This window comes from Geotrypetes seraphini, chromosome 3 (assembly GCF_902459505.1).
Source record: "Geotrypetes seraphini chromosome 3, aGeoSer1.1, whole genome shotgun sequence".
Lineage (NCBI taxonomy): Eukaryota > Metazoa > Chordata > Amphibia > Gymnophiona > Dermophiidae > Geotrypetes > Geotrypetes seraphini.
Genome location: NC_047086.1, coordinates 357,505,735 through 357,519,596, shown reverse-complemented (window position 1 = coordinate 357,519,596; position 13,862 = coordinate 357,505,735). Strand labels below are relative to the sequence as shown.

The window sequence follows — 13,862 nt, the reverse complement described above, 5'->3', positions numbered from 1 at the left end:
ATGGGTGCGGCTAGGAAGCACTTATTCATTGGCTAGGTTTTGCATTAGTATATACATGACTTTCAATGATGGATGTGTGGTGAACTCCAGATGGAAGCTGTACGTGCTTAGATCAGTGCAAATACTACAACGAACATTCGCAGTAAATTTGAGACTGAGATTATCCGTAACATATCCTTGCTTAGGAGTGAGATCCATTACTGTCATTGGTAAGTGCAAAACTAAACCATATGAAGACATTTCTCCTGAAAAAAAGTACATATACTTATATTATATTTTCATGTATGTAAATACTTACGCTCAATCTTATTCAGCACTTTTTGAGCATTTCTTTCCCCAGTTATATATCCTCCTAAGGTCTTATTTAATAGTTCATGTATTTTTACATGAATAATACAGTGTCTCAGACCAGTTTAATTTTGCAATTTAATTTCTTATGCATGGATGTTGGTATCAGTGTTTTGCATGCTCATGACTGTACAGAGGAAAGATGGTGAAGAAATCAATTTTTCAGCGGTAATAGGAGAAGAATCAGATAAGGTGTTAACTGTGCACGGGAGAATAATCACTGTTAAGACACAACATGATTTTTATGGTCCTTTACAAAGTGCTGTCTCTAAAATCTCTTCTGCTATAAATATTCTTTTTTTCTCTTCTCTTGTTAGGAGCAGGTAGATGCTGCTGTGAAAACACTTCTTTCTCTAAAAGTTGAATATAAACAGGCAACAGGCCAGGAGTACAAACCCAAGAGTCCCTCTGTCGCTCAGTCTTCTAGCTCTTCTTCTGCTTCTCCTGTTTCTCACACATGCCGTGGTGCAGTGGACAGCAATGCACTGTACGATAAAGTAGCAGAACAAGGAGAGGTAGTACGCAGACTCAAATCGGAGAAAGCTCCCAAGGTATGTTGGTGTTCCACACTGTTCTAGAGGAATTTCTAATATGCGACCTTGTTCAAGAAAAATTATAGTCAGCGAAGTGTCCCCACATCAGAATATTTGAGTGAAGTAAACCAATTGCTTAAGAATCTTCATAACGTTAGCATTTCTATTTGTTGGTTGTATTGCCTTTATATCCACCAGCTTTCTCATGTTATTTTGAAATTGGCTCAGTTATCTGTGTCTACAGAGGCAGTGGGGCTTTGAGCTTTAAGTTGCAGTTACTTTGGATTTGTCTCTGCTTTTAACCTTTCTTCCTTTCCTGTTTGGCCCAACAATTGCAATTACTGCAACAGTCCTCACCCAAAGGCCACGAACTGTGGCTTCCTCTAGTCTTGGTATTTATGAACCCTCATTTTAGGCGGTGGCAATAACTTATTGGCAGAGGCAGTCATACTCAAAACTGACAGATTTCAAGCAGGATAAATAAAATGTTAATGTAGGTACAGTGCCAAATTTAAACCTGGGACCCTTATACTCACAGCCAAGTTTATCAGCCTGGTAGAGTCTTGTTTTTGTAACTAGGGGGTGATTATGGTAGAAAATAACTCACAGCAGACATAGATCTTGTTAGAAATAGCTTTCACTATGGCAGGTGTTTCAGTAGGAAGCTATATTTCTGTTGCGGATTCCAGACACCATTAAATTCAGATTGACACACAGCTCCTGATTGGTGTAGCCTGACTTTACTACAGGAAGAGGCAGTCAGAGCAGACCACGAATGACCGGGTCTGTGATTCGTGAACCGCAAATTCGCAGAGGAACACACTATAGCACATCTTAGGGGCACAGCTATAAGTGGTTGCCCTATCGGGACTTTCCTGATTTATGCTATGATTGGCCAGATCAGGCAGCAGCAGCCAGGGTGTTGGTTTGTGGTGTTTGGTTGCTTTCTTTCTGTCCTATTGACATCTGCTTGGCTACTCATTGGCTTCAGGGGACTGCACAGCCCACTTATAGGCTAGGTTGAAGCACGTTGGTTCTCAGTCTCCATCTGCTGGTAGGAGTGTATAATACCCAGCTGTGCCAGTCTAGAGGGCCTAAAGGAAAGTAAATTAGCAGGGGAAAGTTTATTTGAATGCTAGCTATGTTGATACAACTGGTTCTGAAGGGTTTATAGAAAATTCGTCTCATCCAGGACAGACTGTATAATACATAGTGGTAAATAAAAACAGTTAATATTTCATATTTTAGTTCTCCTACCTATTTATCATCTTTAAATTTGAGACTTCTGTTTCTCAAGGTAATTAAAGATGATTGTGTCTTTTAAGGTGATTTTAGGGCCTAATTTGTAGATAAAAAAGGAAGCGGAACTGTGGAGACAGGGAAGGGGGCACGGCAGCAGTAACAGGAAAAGAGGGACTGAATTAGGGAGTAAAGTGATTGTTCTCTGTTGCCCCAGGCTCACTCCACCCTGTCCTGCTACCTACAGGTCTCTTGGAAGGGAGGTGCTGGAGCAGAACAACCCTGCTGCTCCAGAGTCTGAAAAGAAATGGTGGGACTGTGTTCCAGGTTGTTCCCCCAGAAAGTATTAGACAATAAAACAGTACAAAATTTAGCAATACAAAGTAAAGATCCATATCACAATCAACAAGAGTTTGACTATCTGTTTTCATGTGTTATCCAAGGAGGTTTTCCCCCAACTCTTTCCCTTTTATTTCCCTCTTTTAATCTTTTGCCTTTTTAATAGATTACAGTAGGAATTTTTATCCTGATGTTTCTTGTATTCATAACTTTTTGTTGACATATATGTATGAGACCTATTGTAATATATATTTTGTGTTGGCTTTATCCACAGAAAGGCATACATAAACAATTATGCATAGTACTGTAGCTTACAGATAGTTAAAATCTACATTAGAGGCCAACTGAATTTCAGTTTTGGTTATGGTGCCGAAACTGTCTCAAAATCCTTTTTCTGCCTGTTTTTGGCTTTGGTGAAAAGGCCATGGCCATGGCTTCGGTTTTGGCTGAAACTGACCAAGTGTCTTTGGAAGCCAAACGTTTGTACTATGTCCCTTTTTTAAAAAAAATCTTCCTTCTTCCCTTACCCTCCAAAATGGAGTTGCCTTTCTCCTTTACTCAACTGTAGGGAGTCCTCATCAGTCCTGTCATATAATACCTGGTATTCAAGGGATGTAGTCAGGGCAGGAATGATACTCAGTTACTCCTCTCCGTGCTAGCTCTGCTCTCAAAATGGCTGCCTTGACCTCTAGTAGCAATCATGTGAGTTTGCACCAAGATGCTGTGGCAAGACATTTTGAGAGTAGAGCTGACATGGATAAGTGCCCCTGAGGATCATTCTTGTCCTGACTACACTACTGGACCACAAGAGATTGTAAAGTAATCTGGGTGTGGGGAACTACTCTGCATATATAAACTAGAATTAGTGTATATACACTAATTCTAGTTTCTGTATTTTATTTATTTATCATATATAAACTTAATTTCATTGAATATCATTTCCCTACTAACACCATAAGCCTGACTAGTACTTGGGCTTGAAAACAATCACTGCAGGTTCCTGTCTCATAGAAACTAGCTTCTGCACACTACAGGTTTGATTAAAACGCTGCATCTTCATCAAACCCAACACAGCTTGGAAATTCTTTAAGAAAATCATCCAAATAGTATCTAAGTTAGAATATATATAATAATTTAAATAATGAAAGACCATAATTTACCTCCAAGCAAAATAGTCTCTTCACACATGGACCTCAGCTAATGAAAACTGAAACTACAGGCCAAAGGCTGACTTTGCACCACATCTGGAGTGACAGCTGATGTCATATTTCCTGGGAGGCTAATTCCTAAGGAGCTTATCATTCCAAATTTATTGACTTAAATTCCTGCTAAACTTTTGTATCAAAAAAGATTTATTTGGAGCACTCTATTTACTATATACCTACTATGCAACTGCACTACTTACAATCACTTTATAGGAGAGAAAAAATATATATCAGTGGGGATGGGGTGCTGTTTTCACTATCACATTTTCAATGGTGAGCAATAGGCAGTCTTTGCCTGTCTTCCTGAATTGAAAATGCACTATTGAAGCACCACCTCCCACTGGCAGCAATGCAATTGGAAGATTCTGCTAGCTTAGAGGGAAAAGTGCTCAGTTGTACTGAATATTCTTTCAAAGCTGTTTCCTGTTTTGTAGTTGCTGTCTCACTTCCTGCCTCTTCTCCTCTCTTCTTTAGGAGCAGGTAGATGCTGCTGTGAAAACACTTCTTTCTCTAAAAGCTGAATATAAACAGGCAACAGGCCAGGAGTACAAACCCAAGAGCCCTTCTGTCGCTCAATTTTCTTCCAGTTCTTCCTCTGCTTCTCCTATTTCTCATAAGTGCCCTGGTGCAGTGGACAGCAAAGCATTATATGATAACGTAGCAGAACAAGGAGAGGTAGTACGCAGACTCAAACAAGAGAAAGCTCCTAAGGTATGCTGGTGTTCCACGCTGTAGGGTTCTGTAGTTTAGATGCTTGTTTATACCCAGAGAAGAAACTATTTCCAAGAAAGTATTCTGGCAAAGGGATATTTCTTGAGCTAAAATGTAGTCTTAAAGTTTGTTTTCATGAAATTGTTCCTGTTTGATTGAACCACTGAACACACATTTACGGATCTCTTTTCCCATTACAGGTACTCCGCCGCCAAATAAAATATCAGTCTTATTACTGGCTGAGGTCCCACATCCTCACCTCTTTCTGCCTCACTTAAAGTAAAATAAATGCTCCTCTGAGTCCACCATTTTCTTCAGTTTTACTCATGCTAGAATTCATAAGAATGCCATGTAATATTTAGCACCATCAGAAATGGTAGTAATTCATACATACAGTTGCTTGCATCAGAGTAGCCTTCTTGTACTTAAACTTAGTAAAAGTGTATTATTTTTTTTAATGGAGTTATAAAAATTACTGATATTACCATTGGTTTATGGTAGAGAGTCACAGGTCATAGTGAAAGTGTTGGCTCATTTTATTAAACCTACTGCAACTGAACCTCTGATTTTAAGTGTTTAACCAAGGTATAAAAGTAAATATTTGTCATTTGGGTTCTATCAATCATTGGTTCTGAAACCAACTTTTTTATCCAAGTATATTTCTTTCAGCATGTCCCCTACCATTTCTTGCTTTCATCTGTGCCACCAGCTCAATGTCTCTGATATGTAGAACTGTGCTAGCCCTAGTTGTATTCTGAGCATTATTCCATAGACTGGTCTATGATTCTCTATTACACGATTCATATTCCTAGCAGTAGATTTGAGAACAAAGGGTAAAAATTAAAACAAGATAGATTGTCCTACTCAGGATTTTGCTTTTCCTTTAAATTTTAAAGAGAAATAAGGGCTCAAATTCTGTCTCTCTCCCCTCTCTCCTCCTGTGGATCATTAACAATTGCTGTAAAGTGGGTAATTTGAATATGTTGTTTTACACTAATGGTGACTGTCTTTTATCCAATAAAGTAAGCAAGCAAAAGCTATGTATATGTATCTGTTCTCCAACATGTTTTCAACATTACACTATTGAAAGTGACCTAAACCTCATCATATTGCAGTCATTCTTAATAACCTCCCATTTAAGATCCTTCTACTCATCCTCCATGCTTTTTCTAGACTCCATTCCTTTCATCTTGCTGCATCTTATTCCTGGTCTAGACTTCCTGAGTAGGTATGTTATGTTCTGTCTTTGGCCCTATTCAAATCTAGGCTTGAAGCTGCTTTTTAATGCTTAACCTCTTATTCACCTGTTCAGTTCCCACATTTCCCTAATACCTTTTCCCCTGTTTTGCCATGAATAGTTGTAAGCTCTGTCGAGTAGGGATTTCTCGTACATGTTTTGGGTACAGCACTGCATATGTTTAGTAGCACTATAGAAATAAGTATTATTTTCATTCCAAAGAGTTCCAGATTCATGTCTCTCTTGTTTTCATCCTCTACTTTCCACAAAATCTGCTGCTGTCAAAATATTTAGTGACTTCTATTTGTACAAATGCTTTTTTACTCATTCATCAACCACTTTAGCATATCTGCTGCTTTTGACGCAGATAATCTGTTTATAGTTTATTGAATACTTTATATACTGCCTTTCACATAAAATCAAAGCGGTGCTCCTTGGCATACTGTATAGAGAATGACACGGTGGCGGTTTACCCGCGGCCACCGCATTTTAGCCGCGGGTCACCCGCCGAAAACGGGGAAGAAAACTAGCAGTCGCTGCGGCGACGGGGACAAGGCCATTCACCGCCCGCGGGGCGGTGAATGGTCTTGTCCCCGCAGTGAGGCATGAAGGATCGCGCGGTCCCCGCAGCTCACACCCGCCTGCCCAATCGATTCTAGTGTTTAGCCAGCTCTCTTCCTTCTCCTCACCTTAGTTTGTAGATTTTCTTTTTCGGCGACCCGCACGCGCGGCTGCTCAGTGTTCAATCTTCTGCTCTGACGCAACCGGAAACAGGAAGTTGCAGCAGAGCAGAAGATTGAACACTGAGCAGCCGCGTGTGCGCGGCTCTCTGATAGCGTGCGGGTCGCCGAAAAAGAAAATCTACAAACTAAGGTGAGGAGAAGGGAGAGAGCTGGCTAAACACTAGAATCGATTGGGCAGGCGGGTGTGAGCTGCGGGGACCGTGCGATCGCTAGTGTTCCCGGCTCAAATTGGAAGGAGGGAGTGAAAGGGAAAAGGATTCTGGCGGGGACGGTGACGGTGACGGGGCGGTGAAAGGGATGACGGTGACGGGGCGGTGAAGGGAACGGCGGTGACGGGGCGGTGCAGAGGATGGTGGGCCGGTGACGGGGCGGTGACGGGGACAGATTTTTTCCCCGTGTCATTCTCTAATACTGTACTCAATTGGATTTCAAGATTCTGCTCCATCTTGGTTTTCTTCTCGCCTCTTCATTTCTCCATTTAGTGCATCCTATGGGATTCTTTCTTCACTGCTATTCAGCTGTCGATCTGTGTACCTTTGTCCTGGGAATCTCTCTCTCACTAATTTAGTATTCTGATATCGGCCCATGTTCTCTTCACTACCATTTTTATACTGATATACACTCCTCTAAACCAAAAATTTCCCTGAATGTGCAGTCCCAAATGCCAATCTGTCCGACATGGATGTCCCAAGATCACCTTGAACTTAACATAGCCAAGATGGAAGTTTGCATCTTTCCTTCCAACCCCCCTCCCCCCCCCCACATACACACACACTTTTATGGATGGCACCTCATTCTTCCAGTTCACTTGGCCCTTAACTTGGTGCCAACTTTGTCCCTCTCTTTTTGTCTTCCACATCCAAAACTCTGTTCAAATGTGTACTTTCTTTCTCTTTGACATTGCTAAAATTTGTCCCTTTCTAAACCTGTTACGACCTCCCACTTAGATTACTATAGTCAATTCAAAATTGAGCTGTATTATATAGTTGAAGTCATGTTAAAGGAAGATGTTATCCTTTTTATCCGAGGACAAGCAGGCAGTATATTCTCACATGTAGGTGACATCATCCATGGAGCCCCGGTATGGACAGTCAACAAGTTCACTGTCACTTTAAAAATTTGAAGACCACCCGCACTGTACATATGTCTGTGCCTTCCCACTCAAAGCCGGCCTGCTGATAAGCTGTTCTTTCAAGTTTCTCTCAGCACATTAAACTTGTGTATCTTTTTTTCAGTCTTTTTTTTTTTTTTTAAGTATTTTTTGTTCACATTTTTTTTGCCTTCCTTTACTTTTTTATTCAGTTTAGAAAATTTTCATTTTTTTCAGTCTTTTGTTTTGGGCCTTCAGGTTCTCTTCAGCCTGTCTTCAGGCCAGGATCATCAAACCTTTTTCAATTTGCCATTTACTCAATCTCCCTGGACCATTGAGTCCTTTGACCTCATGTCGGCAATTTTTTCTTTAAGCAGTGCATTTGGTGTAATAGAACCATTTTAGGTACAGACCCACATAACTGGTGTGTCCAGTGCCTGGGTCCTGAACACTGTGTTATTTGTAGCCCGCTCTACTCTAAACTGTAGAAAACATAGAAACATAGAAAATGATGGCAGAAAAGGGCTATAGCCCACCAAGTCTGCCCATTCCAAATACCCACACCCCGAATTCACTCCCTTAGGGATCCTACATGAGTATCCCATTTTCTCTTAAAATCTGACACGCTGCTGGCCTCAATCACCTGCAGTGGGAGTTTGTTCCAATGATCCACCACTCTTTCGGTGAAGAAGTACTTTCTGGTGTCGATATGAAACTTCCCTCCCCTGATTTTCAGCGGATGCCCTCTGGTGGTCGAGGGTCCCATGAGACTGAAGATCTCATCTTCCGACTCGATGCGTCCCGTGATGTACTTAAACGTTTCAATCATGTCTCCTCTCTCTCTTCGTTCCTCAAGTGAGTACAGCCGCAGTTTATTCAGTCTTTCTTCATATGTGAGATCCTTGAGCCCCAAGACCATCCTGGTGGCCATTCGCTGGACCGACTCGATTCTCAGCACATCCTTCCGGTAATGTGGTCACTAAAAGCCAGGAAATTGATTGTACAGCACTGTGTATGCTTTTCAGAGCTATAGAAATGATAAATAGTAGTAGAAATTACAGTACGAAAAACTTGAGTCATTTACATTGAGAATGACTGGAGGTTCCGACACCAATGCTCAACATCCAGCAACTCCAGCATTGACGCCGGTTCTAATGGCATCGGCAACATCTACTTCGTTGGTGCTGCATGACTTAGAGGAACCTCGTAAAAAGGCTAAGAAGCATAAGCATACTTCCCCCTCCATGCATGCTTCAGCATCATCTCGGGCATCTTCACCAGTGACATGTTCTAAACATCGACACACTGATGCCAGATCGCCGTCTTTACAGTTGGTGTCACCTCTGAAGTGTTGCCTTTTGGGCGGGACCGCCGGAAGAGGAAGCAGCGCAGACGCAGGGCTCACAGAAGGGCCCGGACCGCCGGAAGAGGAAGCATTTCAGAGCAGGGCTCACAGAAGGCCCGGGACCGTCGGCAGAGGAAGCAGCAGGAGAACGGTAGGAGCTTCTCCATGATGGGGGGGTGGGGAGGCTGTGGGGGTGCGAGCGGTCCTTCGGGGTGGGGGTGCGAGCGGTCCTGCGGGGTGAATCGGACATCAGGGGGGGCATCAGGCTTTCAGGGTGGGGACAGGACTTCAAGGGGGAGAGGAGAGTTGGGGCGGGCCAGAGGAGAGTCGGGGCGGGCGAAAGGAGAGTCGAGGTGGCCAGAGGAGAGTTGGGGCGGCGACGGGAGAGTCGGGGCGGCATGCGTAGTATACGGGTGTGCACGGTATATAAAAATTTCCCGCGCGCTATACCCGTGTGCGCGTTTTACACGGGTGCGCAGTATATGAGTGAAAATACGGTAATGCGGTTAAGTGGATTACTATGCAAAGATAGTTACATATATAGCGAGGATACAGAGTGGTGAATGGCCAGAGAGTGCAACCAGTATCAGTTACGGGAGGGTGCCGGGGGGAGGGGTAAGTAGGAAGGAAGGCAGTGTTGGATTGAGGGGGAGGAAAACTAGGAATCTCCATTTCATGTCCCAGTAGCTCCATGAAAGTTGGATATACTTTACCAGATTCACTCATGTCCTGGCTTTGACAGACCACATTTACAACACCAATCTCTGGTCATAGAGTCTGCCTTTAAAAAAGGCTCATAGTTCCAGAACTTATGCCAGCACTCCTCCTGGAAAAGAAGGCAGAACTCTGGATGTTTGGACGAAGAGTGTTTCAGGACTCTATGCTAGCAAACATAATCCTGAACTATAATTTTTACATGACATTCTGTCTAAAGTCTCTCATCAAGAAATGTCTCTTTACGTCCAGTATATTCCATTAGGGCATCTCTCTTCTTTTCAACATCCCATCTTCAACATCCCATCTTCTGGAGACCAGGAAGTATACAGTATGATCTACATTTAATACTTTTGATATTACTTCTCACATCTCTGCGGTCTCTATGGCCATGCAAAGATTAGCCTGAATGAGAATCTCTAATCTTGATTCTAATGTTCAAGACCATCTTTTAATGTTGTACTTTCCACCCTAATGAAGCCTCCATTTGAGCCATTCTTGCCTTCATCTCTCAGTTATCTCACTAGGAAAGTGGTAATCCTCGTATCTCTTGCATCTGCATACTGGGTCAGTGAACTGCAAGAACTAGTGCCAGATCCACTTTATACAACATAGGGTAGTTCTTCGTACTCATCCGAAATTCCTCCCAAAGATCAACTCCAGATTCTTTAGTTCTTTCTGTCGTCTTTCCAAGACCTCATTCTCACCCTGGTGAGGCTGCATTTCACACATTGAACTGTAAATGTTCTCTTGCTTATTACTTGGATCAGACCAAACCTCAAAGAACTTCCACTCAGCTGTTCTTCTCATTCGATCGTAACAGACTTGGAGATCCTGTAACTGAGAGAACCATCTCATTTTGCTATGCTCGGGCTGGGCTGATCCATGTCATTGCACATAAAGTTTGAGCAATAGCAACTTCAGGAGCCCATCTACGTTCCACTCCCATTGAGGCCATCTGTAATGCAGCCACCTGGTCCTTTGTTCACACCATCAAATCCCACTAATGTTTGAAGAGCTATTCTAAATGAGATAGTTAGTTTGGCCAAGCAGTTCTACAAAGTTTATTCTCTATTTAGATGCCACCATGCCAACTTCCCTCCAACCCTTTTGGTTTCACCAGGCTCGTGGTAGTTGTCAACCCTCTTCTCAGAGGCATGATCCTGGCAGCTAGGGAGTCCCACATGTGAGAATAAACTGCCTGCTTGTCGTCAAATAAAGCTAAATTTCTTACCTGTAGCAGGTGTTATTTGAGAACAGCAGACAGATATTCTTACAACCTTCATACCTCCCCTCGTGGCTTCGTTACTGAACTGATGGTCCCACAAGCTGACTTTGGGCGGGAAGGCACAGATGCATATTTTAAAGTGACAATGCACTTGTTGACTGTCTATTTTGGGGTTCCATGGATGACATCACCCATATGTGAGAATATCTGCCTGCTGTCCTCGGATAACACCAGCTACAGGTAAATAACTTCGCTTTCTCAAGCATTTGCTATTTATCTGTTTCTGAATATAGTTAAAAGCTGCTTTTGTTATCTTACAAAATGCATTCATTGTTTAATTCCTCATTACCTAACTTCTCTCTTCATAATGAATTTTCTTTGTTGGGTGTGTCACACCGATCTGTGCTCTTCTGACTCAGCACCTTGCTGTGTTCTTTACCTTTGAAAGCCTTCCCAAGTCGGTGTGCCACACTCCCTCTAGTCATATTCAAATCAAGTTTAAAAACCCAATGTGTTGAAGTTGCTTTTAAATCTTTACCACTCCTCTGTATGCAGTGTCGTGTATACTTTAGAAGTGATTGAGGAGCAACATTAAACAATTGAGACAGCTAACACTCTATTTTCATCTGTCAGGATAAAGTGGATGAAGCGGTGAAACTACTTCTTTCTCTGAAAGCTGAATATAAGGCTAAGACTGGACAGGAGTATAAGCCTGGGCAGCAGCCAGTCACTGGGACTTTTGCCTCTCCCCATGTGTCAGGCATGGATGGGACAAGTGGTAGGGACACCACAGAAGCTCGAGCTCTGTTTAACAAGGTGGCTGACAAAGGTGAAGAAGTGCGGAAACTGAAAGCAGAGAAAGCAGCAAAAGTAAGTTCATCTTTACAGCCGAACAGTAATGATGGGATAGCCTGATGGCGGAAGACTTAGTACCGTATGTAACATAGTAGATCAGGGGTTTCCAAACTTTTTGCCACGAGGGCCACATTGGGTACTTCAGCACTTTTCAGCAGGCCACAGTAAAAAACAAAACAAAAAACTCTAGGTATGAGTTTTATTGAAAGTAGAAAATTTTAGAAACTAATTACAGAGTATGTGAGAACTACGTACAACACTGTGAATTGACGCTGTCAATCGAGGCTGAACAGTATGAAGAAATACCGCAAAGTATACAATTATGATTCGGTGTTAAATAAAGTTGTGAATAATATTAATATTAACATAAAATGGAATATCAATATATTTTTAACACAATTTTAATTAATGCATTTGAAATCTATCAACACCCCGTTTTGTTTTGTTTTTTTGCGGATTCTCATTGGAAAATTAGTCCAATTGGCGCATTTTCACAAAATTCTTCCGCAGGCTGGATAAAATCATATCGTGGGCCATACTTTGTAGAAGATGATAGTAGATCAAGAGCAGTCTGCCCAGTGTTTTTTTGGCCATCCCTGTTAAACATTCATCAGAGCCATCCAAGTCCCATAACTAAAAGTATATTCAAAGCTTAACCAGCACTATTATTGTACTTTTAGTATGAATTATTTTTTTAGTACTTTTGTGCACAGTGCAGATACCAAGTTATTTGTGATATTTGTTTCCCTCTCAGTTCAACATAGCCCCTGCCCAACTGTGTAGCAATTATGTACTTCAATGATTCCCTATCCTCATTCCCCCTTTTATGACCTTCAGGAAAGTCATTATCATAATGCATTTACCTAACAACTGCCTCTTACGTAATAGCATAACAGCCCTATGTGTTCACTGGTGGTTGAGGGATAGGAGGTGTGACTTAGTGGTTACAGCAGCAAGCTGAGAGTTGAGAAGCTAGGGTTCACGTCCCACTGATGATCCTTGTGACTTAGGGAAGATATTTAACCCTCTGTTATCTCAGGTACAAATTTATACTGTAAATCATTTGACATGAGAAAAACTTGTACTGTACTGGAATGAAACCCATCTTGTGCTACCAGTGAATAGTGTGAAAAAAAAAATCCAAGTAAAGGAATACCATGAGAGGCAGAAGGAGTAGAGAGAAAAGAAATGCCAAACTAGGTCAGGACACACTTCTCTCCACTTCCCATCTCCACTTCTGGCAAGCTGTTATTACCTAAAAAGGAAGAATGAGAGCAGTAGGCTGAGAACCGGAGAAGCTGGTATTCAAATTCCACTGAAGCTCCTGTGAGTGTGAGGAGTGTGTGGCGCAGTGGTTGGATCTACAGCCTCAGCACCCTGGGGTTGTGGGTTCAAACCCCGCACTGCTCCTTGTGACCCTGGGCAAGTCACTTAATCCTCCATAGCCCCAGGTACGTTAGCTAGATTGTGAGCCCCCCGGGACAGAGAGGGAAAATGCTTGAGTACCTGATTGTAAAAACCGCTTAGATAACCTTGATAGGCGGTATATAAAATCCTAATAAACTTGAAACTTGAAACTTGAGTGTGGGCAAGGCACTTAACTTCCCCCATTGCCTCAGATATAAAATTAGATTGTATTGAGAAGGTGCAAACTAAATCTGAATAAATAAGTAAATTAAGCATATGTCGCATGCTTTTGAGATATCTTGAACAACCTGGTGTTAATCTCTAAAAGACTGTCAACAGCTTCAGCAAGTAGCAAATAAGCAAGTATAGCTCACAAGATTTTGTAAGCCTCAAGGCCATCTTGAGGGTTATAAATATTAATGCAGCTCGAAAGAGCCAGCAGGTAGTACACCAACATGCTACATTATTTACGCAATTATGAGGTGGAGTTGAATGACTAGAGACACAAATCAGAACTCATTACATTTGTAATGCTTACATAATCTTTCTCAGATAATCTACTTTCTATTTTATTCATTATTTTTAATCTCTGTGAAGCAACCAAAACATAATTTAGCAGTATGCTATTCTGGCATGTCAGTTAACAAGAGTATAAAAACAAAGAAAGTGGATTTGGGGATTAATAATAGGAAGGAACTGTATCTGCTGGGAGGAGAGAAGCTGATATGCACGGACGGGGAGAGGGACCTTGGGGTGATAGTGTCCGAAGATCTAAAGGCGAAAAAACAGTGTGACAAGGCAGTGGCTGCTGCCAGAAGGATTCTGGGCTGTATAAAGAGAGGCGTAGTCAGTAGAAGAAAGAAGGTGT

At 42.0% G+C, this 13,862-nt stretch overlaps 1 protein-coding gene across 2 annotated transcripts in view; it reads left to right on the top strand.

Annotated features, from left to right (window-relative positions):
• Positions 1-13,862, top strand: part of EPRS1 (glutamyl-prolyl-tRNA synthetase 1) — a 206,048-nt gene that overhangs the window by 130,389 nt on the left and 61,797 nt on the right. Inside the window, exons 19-21 of one of the 2 annotated variants that reach the window (XM_033937456.1) lie at positions 666-899; positions 4,139-4,375; positions 11,366-11,602. In XM_033937456.1, coding sequence (XP_033793347.1) covers positions 666-899; positions 4,139-4,375; positions 11,366-11,602 — 708 coding nt within the window. The remainder of the gene's footprint in view (positions 1-665; positions 900-4,138; positions 4,376-11,365; positions 11,603-13,862) is intronic. The other variant, XM_033937457.1, reaches the window with a different exon arrangement.